The sequence below is a fragment of the Sarcophilus harrisii genome, chromosome 1, assembly GCF_902635505.1.
Source record: "Sarcophilus harrisii chromosome 1, mSarHar1.11, whole genome shotgun sequence".
NCBI classification, from domain to species: Eukaryota; Metazoa; Chordata; class Mammalia; order Dasyuromorphia; family Dasyuridae; genus Sarcophilus; species Sarcophilus harrisii.
The window spans coordinates 476,631,074-476,648,295 of NC_045426.1; the positions used below are offsets into that span (position 1 = coordinate 476,631,074).

General features: G+C 32.7%; 1 protein-coding gene across 1 annotated transcript in view; it reads left to right on the plus strand.

Annotated features, from left to right (window-relative positions):
- The window catches only part of LOC111719032 (ethanolaminephosphotransferase 1-like), a 160,898-nt gene that overhangs the window by 107,649 nt on the left and 36,027 nt on the right, over positions 1-17,222 (plus strand). The window contains exon 6 of the mRNA XM_023496028.2: positions 16,573-16,681. Within this exon, the coding sequence (XP_023351796.1) occupies positions 16,573-16,681 (109 nt within the window). The remainder of the gene's footprint in view (positions 1-16,572; positions 16,682-17,222) is intronic.

The following is a 17,222-nucleotide window of genomic DNA, read 5'->3' on the forward strand; positions in this document are numbered from 1 at the left end:
ATTATGTTTAATGTAGGAAATATAAAATATATAATTTATATATTTTATATATAATTTTATATATATTTAATATATAATATAAAAATATAATTTAGGAATACTATGCATTATGCCTAATCTTTAAACTGTGTCTTGGACGAGGTCAAGGAAGTCTAAGTAGCCACCATAGTAAGAATGAAGAAACTGTTGTTGCTTGTTTAGCTAGCTTCTCTTTTACCATTTAATATGGATACAAATGACTGCTTGGATTTAATTCACCTAAATTGAATGAACCCTTACTCTTCTTGTTTAGCATTATAATTGGATATCTTTATGCCCATACTATAGAATGCCTACAATAGAGATCATCTTGTTCCCTGTTCAATGATGAAAACCATAATTACTGGTTGAAGAAAACCAACTATAGTAGTCATTAGTGTATAATGGGATAATATTTTTCCATGTAGGTTTATTCTTGTTATTACCCAGCATACCATAGGGATTTTTATAGCAATATTGTTGACTGCTGTTCATTTTCATTTACTTCCACTGAAGAGTGTAGCCCATTTCAGCATAGAAAATTGCACTTTTTAAGGACTATGAAATTTTGATGTTTGACCACAGGTATTTCTTGTTGGCCTAGGAAGATAAAGAGTGATATTGGGTATCATGCATTCATAAGAGAACTTCATTTATTTTAATAAATAATTTGAGATGTCTCTTTTTTTTTTAAATTTTCTTTTTGAGTAAGATTACTAGATATATTATTCCATTCACATTTATTTTGATCAAATTTAAGTGAACTTTATAGAGTGTAGCGCAAAATTCAAGCATCTTAAAGGAAAGGAGAATGGAACTTATATAGCACCTATTATGTGCCAGGTACTATGATAAGCACTTGTTACAAATATTATCTCATTTGAGCCTCACAAAACTCATTCCTATTATCCCCATCTTATAGTTGAAAAAAATAAGGCAAATAGAAGTTATATACTTTGTTCAGGATCACCTAGCTAATACATGTCTAAGGCCACATTTGAACTCTTTGGCTTTCTAACTCCAGACCCAGTGCTCTGTTTACTGTAGTGATTACAACTCCTCTGTGTTCTAAAATTTTTTTTTTTTTTTTTTTTTTTTTTTTTTTTTTTTTGTTGTTGTTGTTGTTGTTTTAAGATTCATCTCAGATGACATGCCCATGATCTGATCTCATTTTGGAGCTTTTTTGGCAAAGATATAGAAATAGTTTGCCATTCCCTTCTCCACTTCATTTTTATTGAGGTAAACAGGATTAAGTGATTTGCTCAGAATCACATATTTAAGAAGTGTCTGAAGCTAGATTTGAACTCATCATGAAGATGCATCTTCCTGATTCCAAGCACAGTGGTCTAGATGCTGTGACACCATTACTTACCCTTTGCTTTATTTATTTATTTAGCAACCTTTTCACTGATTGCATTGATGGAAATATGTGTGTTTTAGTTTCATGGTAGATAGTTATGGGTCAGAGATAGGTGTTGCAGTCTGTAGAGCACTGGGGGTGGAATCAGGAATACCTGAGTTCAAATACTTCATCAGACATTTATTAACTGTTTAAGTCTGGGCAAGACACTTAACTTCAGTTTGCCTCAGTTTTCTCATCTGTAAACTCGGGATAAATAATAGCTCCTCATATGTTTTGAGGATCAAATGAAATAATGATATAAAACAGCACAATTCATGGTACCTAATAAATGCTTTATTAAACCTATGTATTATTATTATTTGTAGTAGTAGTAGAAGTAGCAGTAGAAGTAATAGTAGTAGTAGTAGTAGTCTCTTGAGGTCAAACTTCAATTCAGCACTTGAGTGCTTACCATTTTCCATTTTTATTTTCCTTGAATTCTTATTCTTGAATAAATTGCAACTCACCAAAATGAAAATCCTACTTTCCTTGTACAGATAAAAAGGGAAATGATTCTAGATTGATTTAATTTCACTCTCAGCACAGGCAAATTGTATATGATTATATCTTTCTTAATTGGGACATAAAATAAATTTTAACTGTTGCTTATCCCTAGGAAAAGACACATCATTGAAATCTAGAAATTCTCTTGATTTATGCCTGTGTCTTTTATATACCCTTTGTGATGCTGTATCCAAATTAGTAAGTAATTTAATTACTGTGTTATGTTTAAAACCGGTGTTTCAATTAGTTTAAAATGACAGCTTATTCATGAGACAGTTACATTTCTGAAGTGGGGTTGGTATCTGAGATCAGAGTGCTATTGAATTTTAAATTTTCTTTAGAAAAATTAAAAATTGTTTATTCAAAACGAGAAAGGAAGAAATTATATTACTTTGTATATTCAGCAATACAAATATATAAGACCTTTTTAATTGATGAAAGAGAAATTAAGACATTTTGTAAAGAAGAATCTTCATCTATTTGTGAATAGCAAATTTGCTTTAATGAATTTATATCTTTGTAATCTGGTCTTTAATCCAGTTCCTCAACTGATCCAGTTATAGTATCTCCAACAGATACTCAATAAAGTACCTAATAACTTATTTCACAATAAATATAAATTTGATCTTAATATTATCTTTAAATGTTTAGTATAGATATTCTTAACCTTTTTTGTGAGATAGGTCCCTTTAAGCTATTGACTGAAACATGGATTTCTTTTCAGAATAGTTTTTAAATAGATTTAAAAAATATAAGTTTGCAAAGGAAATTAATTACATTAAAATACAGTTTTATGAAAAATATGTATGTATAGAATTAAAGTGTTTTGAAAATAAGGGAAAGAGACTAACAAGGGAAAGTATAAAACAGAGAAATATCAAAAGCTACAGAAATATCCAGGATGATGAGGACTGTTGGATTTAACAATTAAGGTAGGTCACTAATGACCTGTGAGAAAGCAGTTTCAGTTAAGTGGTGAATTGATATAGAAATAAGGACATCAAATATAAATTCCTATTTTTAGGAATTAAGCAATGAAAGGGAGGAAAATGTAGGATTGTACCACAAGAAAAGGATAAGAACAAGGGGATGATTTTAAGTATAGTAGGGTAAATCTTTGTATTTTTCATGGAAGAAGTCAGTTCTCAAAAATAAATTAAAGATAGAAAGAGATGAATCAATGACGACTCTCAAAGGAGATGGAAAGGTGCAAAATCCAAGTTGCAAGTGGAGCATTTATCCTTTTAAAGTTTCATTTTACTAAGTGTTTTTACAATACAAAAAAAAATTAATTTAGGCTCTTCACTGCAAGGTCAAATACTGAAGCAAAAAGTTAACTATTTTGGCCACATAATGAGAAGATGGGGCTCATTAGAAAAGCCCCTGATGTTGGGAAATATTGAAAGTTAAAAAAAAAAGGGGATGGCAGAGGATGAAATGAGGATATAAGTATATCATGATATACTTATAAGTATCATGAAATATATATATATATATATATATATATATATATATATATATATATATGTGTGTGTGTGTGTGTGTGTATAAGTATCATGAAAACAGTAAATGTGAACTTGGATACACTTTTGGACATAGTGGAGGATAATAGGTCTTTGTGTGCTATGTGTGGTCCATGAGATCACATAGAGGACACAACTGAATGACTGAACATCAATAACAAGTATTTTTAAATTCCATTCAAGAGACATCTTTTCAATACTCTCCATAAAGTATATTTATCTTACAATCCTCTGATACTAATAATTTCCATATATACTATGCTTCAAAGCAAAATGAACTATTTTTACTATTCTCCACATGTGTTCTGTACTCTTAGCCTTTGCTGGACCCTATGTCTAAAATCCCCTATGCTCTCTTCTATTTAATTTTAGTCTAATTCAAAGGCTACCTCCTTCATGAAGTTTTCTCTTATCCTCTCAATCAAAAATTAGCTTCCCCCCATTCTTAGATCTCACATAGTATTTTCTTCACATTTTCTTTTTAACTTATTGTTTATTCCTTTATTACCCTTTTTTTTTTTAAATATGTGCCCCCTGTCTGTGCAGTTGATATTTGTTAGGGAAAGGGAATAGACATCTATATAGTACTTTAATTGCTATTTATAAAGTAAGATAGTATCTGTTGCCATAGAGTTTCACATGTTACATTAAAGAATTTGAAATTATTCTGCTAAGTGCCAGAGAAGATGGATGTGACACAATGCTGGAAAATAATTACAAGAGAGGGGAAAGCACTTCAACAATAAGATTCAGCCAGGGAGGAGCTTTGAAGATTCAATATAGAATATCAAATGTGGAGAACTTCAAGCAAATCAGTTCAGCTAGAACATAGAGTTTCTGAAGAAGAGAATATGAAATTATTCTAAAAAAGTAAGCTGAACTGGAATTTGCAGCTAGGTGGCAGCAGACAAAACAACTGAACTGGAATCAGGGAGTTTAATCATTTTCAATCAAACACCTTTTGGGGTTTTCTTAACAAAGATACTGGAGTGGTTTGCCATTTCCTTGTCCAGATTACTTTGCAGATGAGGAAACTGAGGCAAACAGGGTTAAAGTGACTTGTCCAGGATCATCCAGCAAGTAACAGTCTGAGATCAGATTTGAAATTGGGAAGCTTTCCTGATTCCAAGTTTAGTACCCTATCTTCTGTGCAATTTAGCTATCCATAGAATCAAAAAGACCCAAATTCAAATTCTTAATATCTGTGTGATCCTGGGTAAATCATTTAACTGCTGGCTGTCTCAGTTTCCTCAATTGTTAAATGGCACAATAATAGTACCTACCTTCTAAAATTGTTGAGGGGATTATTTTGGCAGATATAAAAGAATTAGAGAAAACCAATGGCTTCAGAGAAACTAGTGAAAAAAATTATTGCAGTAAATTGAGAGAGAGATTAGTTGGACCTAATTAGGATGGTGGTAGTAATTTTTCTTACATGGTAAGAAAGGAGTGGATATGAAATTAGTACATAGGTAAAATCAACTGATTGAATGAGATAGGATAGGAAAGAGGAAGCATCAAAGATTACTTTGAAACTATAAACCTTTGTGACTAGAAGAATGATGGTGCTCTTGATTCAAATAAGAGAATTTTGGAGGAATGAATTAGATAGTGGAAATATTGTGTTTTGGTTTGGACAAACATATCTGTCATGTTTGAAATACCTACAGAGTTCAGGAGATTATTGTTGATATTTAGGAATTTGGGAGAGACATTAGGGCTAGATATGTACATTTGGGAGTCATGTGTTAGGTGATAATTAAAACTAGAGTATCTGAATGAGAGATAGATAAAGAGAGGAGGGGGAGAGATAGCCTGTCCTTCTTGGACACACCCTTGGGGAGGAGGGGGCAGAAAATAAAATGATGATCCAAGAAAGGAAACTGAAAATTTGTGAGCAGATATATAAAGACTTTTTTGTAAAAATGTAAATAATTGGATTATAAAAAAGTAGTTATTTTGAAAATTAATCATAAAAAATTCCCTACAGCAGAGTGGCTAGTTCCAGGATTATCTTTCAAAAGCAAATTAGCTTTTATCAAGAGTGAATGAGTTAATCTACGTGAAATGCTTTGCAAATTTAAAAGAACTATATCTGAACTCCATCAAATTAAGAGGAGAAAAAAGAGAGTAATGAGAACAATAAAAACTGATATTTATATAGTGTTTTGAAATTTGTGAATTTAAGCTCCTTGAGGACTGCACTGTTTCATTTTTGGTTTTATATCTCCAGTACTTAGAACAGTGCCTGTTATATAATAGGCACTTTATTTTAAATAAAAGAATGATAGCATTTTACATATGTTATGTCATTGGCTCCTCATAATACATGTAAATCTAAAATCTACTGACTGTCCTCTCCCTACTTCAGCTATACCCAAAATGCCTTTTCCTGTCTTGCTTATGCTATTCATATTTTATTGTCCATTAGTGTACTGATTTAATGGCTTGCTTCTGCTTTCTGTGTATCCTGGATCACGTCACTTTAATCTGCCTTATATTATAAGGCTAGGAAAATGGAGTTTGATTTGTGAAGTCTTCCTTAACGCTGTACTTAGCACAGTGCCCCATGCAATTACATGTTCGTGATGATGAAAACAACCAGGAGAGTAAGTTAGCATTAGGGAAGCCAAGGGAAGAAAAAGAATCCAAGAGAGGGTGGGTGGACGCCAATTAGTAGCTGTGGAAATGTCGACAAGGATTAGGACTGAAAAAAAGCCATTGGATTGTGCAGTTCAGTAATCATCCGAAACCTTAGACAGAGCAATTTTGGTTGAGTGGTAGGATCGAAAACCCAGATTTCAAGAGGTTGAAAAATGAACGGGAAGTGAACAAGTAGGAGCAATGAGGGTAAATTGGCTGTTTCTAGGACTGTGACTCTGAAATAGATGAGAGGTAATAGCTTGAGGGGATGGCCAGGGTCAAGGGAAAAGTATTCAGGTAGGGGATTATTAGCCAGAAAGCAATCTGAAGGGAGCATATAGAGTATTAAAGACTTACTGGAGGCTTTTTTTCTTGTAAGGTGGTAATGAGGGCTTGAAGGAAACAAAGGTGAGAAATACTGAGGTCAATCCATTTGAAGTTTGCATCCATTTAGATTCTGATTCTGCTTTGCCAAAGAACTAGAGGGGTTTTGTAGTATTTTCCATTCCTCCTTTCCCCTACCCCAACAAGGAGATGTAATAGATAGAATAGTAGACTGGTCATTTAAAGAGCTAAATTTTAGTTTTGGTTCTTTGTCCTTCTGTTTACCAGCTGTTACCTTGGAAAAACAATTTACCTCTCTGCAGCTCCATTTCTGTATCTTTAAAATATAGATAATAACATGCATGCTATCTACCTTAAAGGTGGTACAGTGAAAAGAGTGCCAGACCTGTAGTCAGGAAGACTCATGTTCTTGAGTTCAAATCTGGCCTTAGACATTTATTAATATGTGACCCTGGGCAAGTCACTTAATCCTGTTTACCTCAGTTTCCTCATCTGGAAAGTGAGCTGAAGAAGGAAATAGCAAAGCACTCCAGTATCTTTGCCAAGAAAATCCCAATTGGGTCACAGAAAATCAGACATGATGAAACAGTTGAATAAAAACTACCTGTCTTACAGAGCTACTGAGATGGTCAAATGGGATAATTGTTATCAAGTGCTTTTTGATCTAGGTCTAGATTTAAATTTAAGATCTGGAGTTAGAAGAGACCTTAGATGTTATAAAGTCTAATCCTCTCATTTTATAGATGAAAGAATTGAGGCAGGTTGGTTGTAAGTGGAAATGTCAGAAATTCAAATTTAGGTCCCATAATTCCAAGTTCCCCATTCTTTCCTTTATCCCATGTTGCTTTTAAATCTAATGTACTTATAAATGTGAATGATCATAATTATAAATGTATATTGTAACTAATTGCATGAAACTGTATATGCTAGGATATAACGAAAACTGCTTCGATCAAGTTCCATCTTTCTTGTCGCAGAACATGAGGCAAATTAAATTGACATGACCCAGGACATGCCAAAAGCAGAACAAAACCATTAAGTCTATATACTAATAGGCAATTAAAATGTGAATAGCATAGTAAGTCATAGAAAGGTATTTTTAATGTAATGGAAAGGGGGAGATCAGACAATAATAGCCTTTGAGACTTATATGTTTATTAAAGATGGGATCTGGAAACTATTGGTTCTTCACTGGTCAAAATGGACCCATCTTTTTATTTTTTTTTCTTTGCCTCCTTAAAGGTTTGAAAAAAAAAGATACTTTAGATTTTATAAGATACGATGCCAAGAATTTGTAATTCAAATAACATCAGCAATACCATCAGAAAAGGACATTTTAGAAATTAAAGGCAGAGTCACATTGGTGCAAACATTTGAAATTGTTTAATAGTTTCTAAAGGTGTACCAATTTGGTAGTTTGGGTGATATGAAATAAACAAAATATTTAAACTTCACACTGGAGTGGAAATTTCACAGCGTAACATAGACTCAGGTTAAAGCTTCCTATGGGCATGATCTAAATTTCTACAAATATTATCTTATCTAATCCTCACATCAAACCTGGGAGATATGGAAGTGCTGATAATACCCATTTTATAGTTGAAGAAACTGAAGCAAAAGAGGTTAAGTGACTTATACAATGTCACATAGTAAAATATCCCAGCACTCTTTCCATTGTGTCACCAAGGTATTTTTTTTCTCCCACTGTTGTGCCAGAAGTCTATCTCAAAGTTACTATTCTTTACAAATGAGTGTGAGAATTACCTAACTTCAGATAACAACTTGAGAATAACTAACTTTGTTTCTCACTCATCACTGCCAACAGGGTTTTTGGATGACTTTTATTGATCTCTCTAGATATTTTATTTCTAACTTTAAAAAAAAATTAAGTTCCAAATTTTCTCCTTCTCTTCTCCTTCTTTCCTCACCCACTGAGAAGGGAAGCAAAACGATGTCAATTATATAGGCAAAATCATACAAAAAATATTTCCATATTGGCCATATTGCTAAAAAGAAAAAAAAAAGACAATAAAATAATCATTCAATTTGCACTCAGAGTTCATCAGTTCTCTCTCTGAAGAGATAGCCTTTTTTTTTTTTTAAAGTCTTAAGTCCTGTGTATTGATCAGAGTAGCCAAGTCTTTTACAGTTGATCATTACATTGTTGTTATTGTGCATGATACTTTCCTGGTTCTTCTCATTTTACTTTGCATTTTAATATAGATTTTGCCATGCTTTTTTTTTTTTTTTTTCTGAAACCACTTCCATCATTATTTCTTAAAGCACAGTAATATTGCATTAAAATCATATGCCACAGCTCATCCCTCAATTTCCACTTCTTTACCACCACAAAAAGCTGCTCTAAATATTTTATACAAAAAGATTTGCAATCCTTTTGTTTTTCTTTGATCTCTTTGGGATACAGACCTACAAGTGATAGTGCTAGATCAAAGGGTATGTACAGTTTTATAGCCCTCTGGGCATAAGTTCAAATTGTTTTCTAGAATGGTTGGACAAATTCACAACTCCAGCAGTTTGTTAGTGTACTTATTCATCTCTTCCAGCATTTGTCATCTCAGTTAGGTGTGAGGTGTTATCTCAGAATTGTTTTAATTTAAATTTATTTAATCAATAGGCATTTAGCACATTAAAAAAAAAGGTCTTCCTGAAAACTGCTTGCTCATATCCATTGATTATTTATGAATTGAGGAATGGCTCTTATTTTTATAAATTTGATTCACTTCCATTTATACATAAGAAACGAAGCCTTTTTCAGAGAAACTTACTATAAATTTTTTTTGATAATACTTCATTGTCTATGGTATCTTTTAGCAAAATGCATTTTCCCTGATTATCTTTTTTAGGTCTTTCTTTTGCTGTCTGAGATCATGATTGCTAACCTCTATCTCTCTTTCTCTTTTTACTTCAGCTGATACATAATAGATTGTGGTCTATCCATTTATTTTAACTCTGTGTACATCTTTTTTTTTTTTTTTTTTTTTTTTTTTTTTCCCCAAGTATGTCTCTTGTAAACAAGTTATTGTTGGATTCCGGTTTCTAATCCATTCTTCTATCTTCTATTTTATACCTGAGTTCATCCCAATCACATTCACAGTTATGATTACTGTCATTTATTTCTCTCCATTCTATTTTCTTTTGTTTATCCTTCTCTCTCTTTTTATCCTGTCCTTCCTCAAAAGTCTGATTTGATTCTTACCACTGCCTCCCTTAATCTATTCACCCTTTTATCATCCTACCCTCATATCTCTGAGCCTCTCCCTTTCCTATTTCCCTATTGCTTAAAATAGATTTCTATACACAACAGAATAAACATTTATATGTATGTATGTATATTCTTCCCTCTTTGACCAATTTTGATGAGAGTGAGATTCAAGCATCATCTGCTAACCCCCTTCTTTTCTCCTCCCCTAGAAATACTCTTCCTCTCTTATGTGAAAAAAATTTTCCTTATTTGCTCTTCTTTCCACCTTCTCCCAGTGCATACCTCTTTCTCATTCTTTCATTTGGAGGAGAGGATCTTCCCGACATAATCAACTTATACTAATGTTCTCTTTATATAGATTTCTATCTGCCCTAGTATTAAATCATATCCCCTTATAGAATGTAAACAGTTCATTTTTATTGAGTCTTTTATAGATTACTCTTTCCTCCCATTTTATGCTTCTCCTGAGCCGTGTGTTAGAATGTCAAATTTTCTTCTGGTCTTTTCATCAGGAATGCTTGAAAGTCATCTATTTTATTAAATGCCCATTTCTCCTCTCCTATTCCAAAAGTTTATACTCAGTTTTGTAAAGTAAGTTATTCTTGGTTTTAATCCTAATTTTTTTGACTTCTGGAAATACCATATTCCAAGCACTCCAGACTCATTAACATAGTAGCTACTAAATTTTGCGTCATTCTGACTGTGGCTTGACAATAATCGTATTGTTTTTTTCTGGCTCCTTATAATATTATCTCCTTGACCTGAAAGTGCTGGAACTTAGCTGTGATATTCTTGAAAATTTTCCTTTTAAGACATCTTTCAAAAGGTGAAATCTTTGAATTTCCTATTTTATGCTCTGGATCTAAGATATCAGGGCAGTTTTCCTTCATAATTTCTTGAAAAATGATGTCTAGACTCTTTTTTTTTTTTTTTTTTGGTCATGGCTTTCAGACATTTCAATAATTGTTAAATCATCTCACCTTAATCTATTTTCTAGGTATTTTTCTTTTTCTTTTTATCCTGTCCCTCCTCAATGAGATTTTTTTTTTCCTAATGAGATATTTCGCATTTTCTTCCTTTTTAAAATTCTTTTGGTTTTGCATTTTTTTCTTAATGTCTCATGTAGTCATTAGTTTCTAATTTTCCAATTTCAATTTTTAAACATTTATTTTCTTCAGTGAACTTTTGTGCTGCTTCCTCCAAGGCCCATAGCTAGTGTTACTACTATGTTTCATCCTGGATCCTCACTCCCATGTCATGGACCTCTCTTGAAAAACTTCCTAAGTTGTTTTAGGCTAGAAAAATGTCTCACTCTGATCTTTTATTGATGCTGCTGCTCCAAAATTTGATTCTAAGAGTTATTTGAAAGATGTTTGGAAGGGAATTTTGGTTGAGTTCAGTTAGAGTTCCTGCCTGTACTCCATCAATTTGAACACTGTTTGGGTGACTTTTGAAAAGGGGCCTTATATTCCTTTAAATGTATAGCCTCTTCCATTTTCATGGGGGCAGGAGGACTCAAGTTTTTCAAAATGAGTTCACAATGATCTCAACTATTTTGGAGAGGTGGGATTCATAATGAAGTATATTTTGATTTTATGAATGGGGCCTTAAAAACACCCAACTCCTTCTCCTGAGGCTATTTCAGAGAAAAACCTTTTCATTCTCATTTTACCTAATATCAGAAGTCTCATGGAATGCTATTAATTCATAACTGCTAATTTGACTGAATGCATAATTTGCATCTTGAACCATGTCAGCCTCCTCTTGGTAACCACAGAAGGTTTCCATGTTCCAAAAAGAGAAATTCAGTTTACTTTTCTCTTTAATTAGATTGACTTGTGGTTTTAACCCTAGAAAGAAAGATGGATTTTGATCAAAAGAAAGGTTCAGATGTCACAGTAAGACAGTAAGGGGAGAACAAACCAAAGGCATGCAGCTTGGCAGTCAAGTCTCAGATCAAATTTGTAGGCAACCCTGTGCCCTTGATACTATGATGAGATAGCTATTTTTCCTTCAGATATCTATTTGATCAACTCTACATCCCAATTTAGCATCTATATACAACAGGAGATATCTTTATTTCTTATAATAACTTCCTCTAATAGTGTATTTATGAAAAGCAATGTAATAAACTTGATAAGGATCTGACCAGGAAGACTTGGATTAAAGTCCCATTTCTGATGTACACTAGCTGAGTGATGCTGAACTCAATGCCCCAGGCAAAGTCTGGGACTATATACATTACAGAGAGGGTGCCCATCTACTACTATTTATTTACACACATATATACACATATACATATATATGCACTTGTATAATATATATTGCACATCTAATAAAAACTTGGATCTTAGGACAATATTCTGTTAATTCCATATTCTTTTTATCTGAATTTATTAATTTGCCATTATTTTAGCATTTTTTTTTTGGTGGGGGAAGGAATTAGGAAATTTTGGAATTATAATATAATCATTTCTTAGAAGGCACTGTGAATTCCATACTATAGGCCATTTGATCAAATGTCTAACTATACACTGGTTAAGTACCCAAAAGTTAAGATGGTGAGTATTTTTACATACCAAAACCCTGAGATGGGCTGAATAGATTAATGAACACTTAATCACGAAGTCTTTGCTGAGCACCTACTCTACCCTAGATACTATACTAGCTGTTGGGGGTCTTCATTCCTCTCTGTGCGTCAAGATTGGGATAAGACTCACTTGAGCCTAAAAGCAATATTGAAGTTCTAAGTCTCAGCCAGCCCAGAGTATAGGAGATCCAAAGGATTACCTGTTGAGTTTGGTCATTTGGAGGAACTTTGAAGGGTAAAAATTTTCCCGAGTGGTTAATAAGGATCTAGATCTAAATATACTCTTCTGAATTGGTTGTTGCTCATTTCTGACCAATCTGGCTACATACAAATTCTCTGAACTGTAATCCTGTCTGGTCTTTCAATATATTATATATAATATTATAATATATTTATATATATTATTATGTAATATATATTATTATATATTATATATCATATTTGTGTTGATTAATTTTAGATTTTCCCTTTTTGCATTTTTAAATACTTGTCTTCTCTATTAATATGTCAGCTCCTTGCTTATATATTGTTTCATTCTTTGTATTTATATCCTTGTTTAGCACAATGCCTGACACATAGTAATCATATAATAAGTTCTGATTAATAGATTGATTGATGTTCTTGGTTATGAGCCAAACAATTGAAATAATTCTAGAAACCTTGAAAGCACTGGGACTGCATTGAAAAAAGCAAAGAATTGTAACTGGAATAGAAGTATAAACATCAAATGATAGGAATCCATTACCAGGAGAAGTAGAAGTAATCACTCTGTGGGGTCATCTAGATCGCATATAGAAATGCAAAAACAACAATTAGATTCTATTTTTCAGTCTGCCATTCTTAACACAGAACTTGATTGCCACATCTCTCACAGCCCAAACAGGAAGTAGTGATATTCTCATGCATTCCACCATTATTCAGTTGTAACCGCACCCCCAATATGATACGTCTAAACATTATTTTTCACTAATTTATAGCTGTCTGAGGTGTCATATTGATGAGCTCAGCACTGAGCCACTCTTCTTTTTATCCCTTTGTTCAATATCAGGTTGTCTTAATCTCTCAAACAGAATATACCTTTCCCGAGAGAGGAGAAGCTATCTCATATGCAAAAACCTCCCTGAAAGAAATTTTGACACACTCATCAGAAATCAGCCATATTCTTTGCTGAATTTATGGTCATTCCCAGTATAACCAATTTTATCATAATTTACCAATCAGTATATTAAGTGCCTTACTCCTGAGAAGCCTCAGAGTACTGGTACAAAGAAAGTCTTTGTATTTTTTTTTAACCACTCTTCCTTCTTTTGATACCATTATTCTTGAATACTCTCTCTTTTGCTCTATTTGGTTCAGTCCCTTTCAGTAGAATAGACCTTCAATCACAAGCATACCCCCATGCTCCTTGCCCCATTTACCCTAGACCCAGCAAAAGTGCTTCCAGTCACCCTTTGCTTGTCCAAAGGCGTGAGAACCTATAGGTCATGAAGCTCCCATGAAGTAACACATTGTGTTACTAGTCAAGCCATCAGGCTGTTGGACGTCATAGTATGAATTGTGAGTAGATCTTTTGTGGTTGCACTGTGGCTTATTGATGTGAATATGAAAATTACCTTTTCAGTATTTATATAAGACAACTTCATTTTAGTTCATGAAAACAAAATCAGAGTTATGTAATTTAACAAAAGAGCTCCTTTAGTGTTCTTATCCTAGTCAAAAATGGCATAAACCCTAAAATAGTGAATTTTCCTGAGGAATTTGAGATTTGACCTGTAGCAAGCAGAACTGATGAGTCTATCTGTTTTTGTTCTGTAGTACTGAGGTAGTTGGAATGAACGTCAACAGAAAGATTTTAAAAAACAAATTGGACAGTACTTTAAAATACATAGTGTTGTCTTTTCTCTAGCCCCTCCTCCATCCTATTAGACATTTTTCTTTTTATTAAATTTTTTCTTATAACAAATATACTCATCTTCTTCAGGCATCATGTCTATTTCTTTGAGCCTGTGGAATATGAAGATTTGTATTTCACCTTCACTTCAAATACAGGGTCAGTCCCAGCTACTTTAGCATAGTATCTCATAGGTATTTAGAAAGTATTAAAGTCTACATGAGTTATGAGGTCTTCATTTAGTCCTAATTCTACGAGAGAATCAGTTTATAGAAACTTTTCAGTTATTTTAATTAGAAACAGCCTTGTTATTTTCAATACCAATATTAGAAAATGTCATGACTGCCAATTGGAAAATAACTGGGGAGGGGGAATTCTTTAAATTTATTCAAAACTCTTATGAGAAATAGCTGCTCAGAAGTATACTCAAGTATTTGAAAGTAATATCAGTGGTGTTTTATTCAACATGTTGAATATTCAACAAATATTTATTTGTTATATGAAAAATAATATGTATAAATGCTTCTTTAAAAAAAAAATTCAGTCCCTCCCTCTCTCCTTCTATTGAACAAAACAAACAGCAACAAAAAAAGAACAATCAAAAAAGCCAAGACAATAAAATAAAGTCCTCAATATATAGTTGACCAGAAAAACAAATTTTCAAATTGATCATATCCAAAAATGTGTCTCTTTTTGCATTTTAAATTCACCATGTCTTTATCAAAGGTGCTTGTCATGTTTTGTTTTCATTCTTTTGGGCTTAAAGTTTATCATTACCTTGATTGTTGTTTTTATGTCTTTCAGAGTTCTTTTTATAATATTGTTGTCATTGTATAAATTTTTTTCAGCTCTCTTTCTGTGTTAGGTCATAGAGGACTTTCCAAGTTTCCTTTGAAACTGTCCATTTCATCATTTCTTATGGAATGATAGTATTCGTGTATATGTTTCTTAAAATGGTAATTTGAGATACTGGAACTAAAGAATTATGACTTGGTTAACAAGTTTTCAGCAGCTAGATGAGTACAGTGGGCAGAGCAATAGATGCAAAGTAAGGAAGATCTGAGTTCAGATTTAGCCTCAGCATATCCCAGTTGATCCTTGGCAAGTTACCCCCCTGCTTACCTCAGTTTCCTCATTTGTAAAAGGATGTGGAGAAAAAATAGCAAGCCACTCCAGTTTCTTTACCAAGAAAACCTCAAATGAGATCAACAAAGAGTCAGACATGATGTAAACAACTGAACAACAAATATTCTAGTCTTTATTTCCCCTAAAATACAGTATGTAATTTTAAATTGTAGTTGTTCTTTCACTAGCTTCACACAAATTATTTAGTTCTTGGTGTAGCTAAAGTATAGTAGTCATATTACCACTTACATTTTAATGGTTTTGTTTGAAAATGTATTTTAATATCTGGGAACACCAATTTTCAGAACTTCCTCACCAGATCCTGGAGGGATATAATAGGTCCTTATAATATTAACTCTAAACTTTCACCTTTTCATAGCTCTACCTCCAAAACTTCTCAGAGGTTCAGAATTGGTCAAGAAAAGGTAATTGGCTCTCAGGTGGTTCTGTTTTCAAATCTAAGATTATGAACTTCTGTAAATCTGTAAGTCTATGTAAGACTTAATAAAAGTCTATAGAAGACTTGACAGTTTAAAACTGCACTAAGATTTTTGAGATAACCTGTATGAATACTATGCCTACACACATACCCAATCATCCTCATTTTTCTTTTTTTTTCTTCTTCGATTTGGTTATAGCCACATCTATGTCTGGTCAATAGGGAAATTTTTTTGTGCATTCATAAAAATGTTCCAACAGAATAACTATCAATACATTAAATGAAGTATTATAAGAGGTAGTACTTGGTTCTTCTCATTTTGCTTGTTTTTGCGTTTTCAACTTTTAAAAGGATTTGAAATCTTTTAAAAATGGGTTCGTTTTTTGCTCAGTGTTTATGGTGAGGGATTGTCATTGTCATAATAGTTATAAGACTGGTAAAATTTAAGACATAAAGATTACACACACAATCACAAATAAAAATAACAGAAGACCTTTGCTATCTTATTTGAATAATGAGTTTGAGTGGGATTCTAGATCAGGTCTGGACTGTTGGTGAAATAAAACATATAGACTTCCAATTTCATTCCCATTTCATTAAAATGGATTAATTTATTAAACTTATGAAACTAGTCATTTATTTTGACAATACAATAAAACAGGAAGAAAATATTGTAGCAAAGAAAGCAGACAGGATAAAATAATTTTAGAATATATAAAGATGAAAATGGAAAGCATTTAATGCGAAATTCTTAAACTCTGATATAGTAAAATATACTTTCCTCTTTCAAATTCAAATGATAATAGTTTAATAACATTGTTTTTATGTTGATTTGCAAGTGACAAAAATGAATTTGCTCTTTTTTATAGACACTGGTAGCAGGGTATCTGCTGACGGCTATTGTTGGTGTAGAGCTGTGGCACAAACCTTTGGTGTTTGGTTATTATATTACAACTGTGTCAATGACCTTGGTTATAGGTAAGTTCTCAGAGTGACTCAAATTTGTTATTTTTTCCACCATTTATTTTCATAATTTTATTTTGATACTATAGAATCAGATAATTAGCTCATTCTACACAACTTCTGGGGAGTGTAGGTAGTTTTCTTCTTTCTCTTTCCTCATGATCTTTGGTTTGTTATTTGATTTCACTCAATCAACAGAAATTTAATAAGCATCTATTTATATGCAAAATATATGCAGATGTTGAGATTCTTTTCTTTTTTATTTTGGAGGGATTGGAGAAAATCAGGCCCATGATTTCATTGGCAAATGGATCTCCTAATGAGGAGATTTACCCTAATGGTGCAGGTGAGCACCTGCTGTAATTTATTCATTTAATCTACAGTTTCAGAGAGATTAAGTGATTTGCTCAGAGTCATACATTGGTATATAATTAGGGAAGGACTTGAAATTAGGTCTTCCTGACTCCAAAGCTATTCATTTACTATTCCATGCTTCCTCTTCTAGCAGAAATCATAAGGATGAAATAAAGCATAGCTTTTGCCTTCAAGAGTTTAC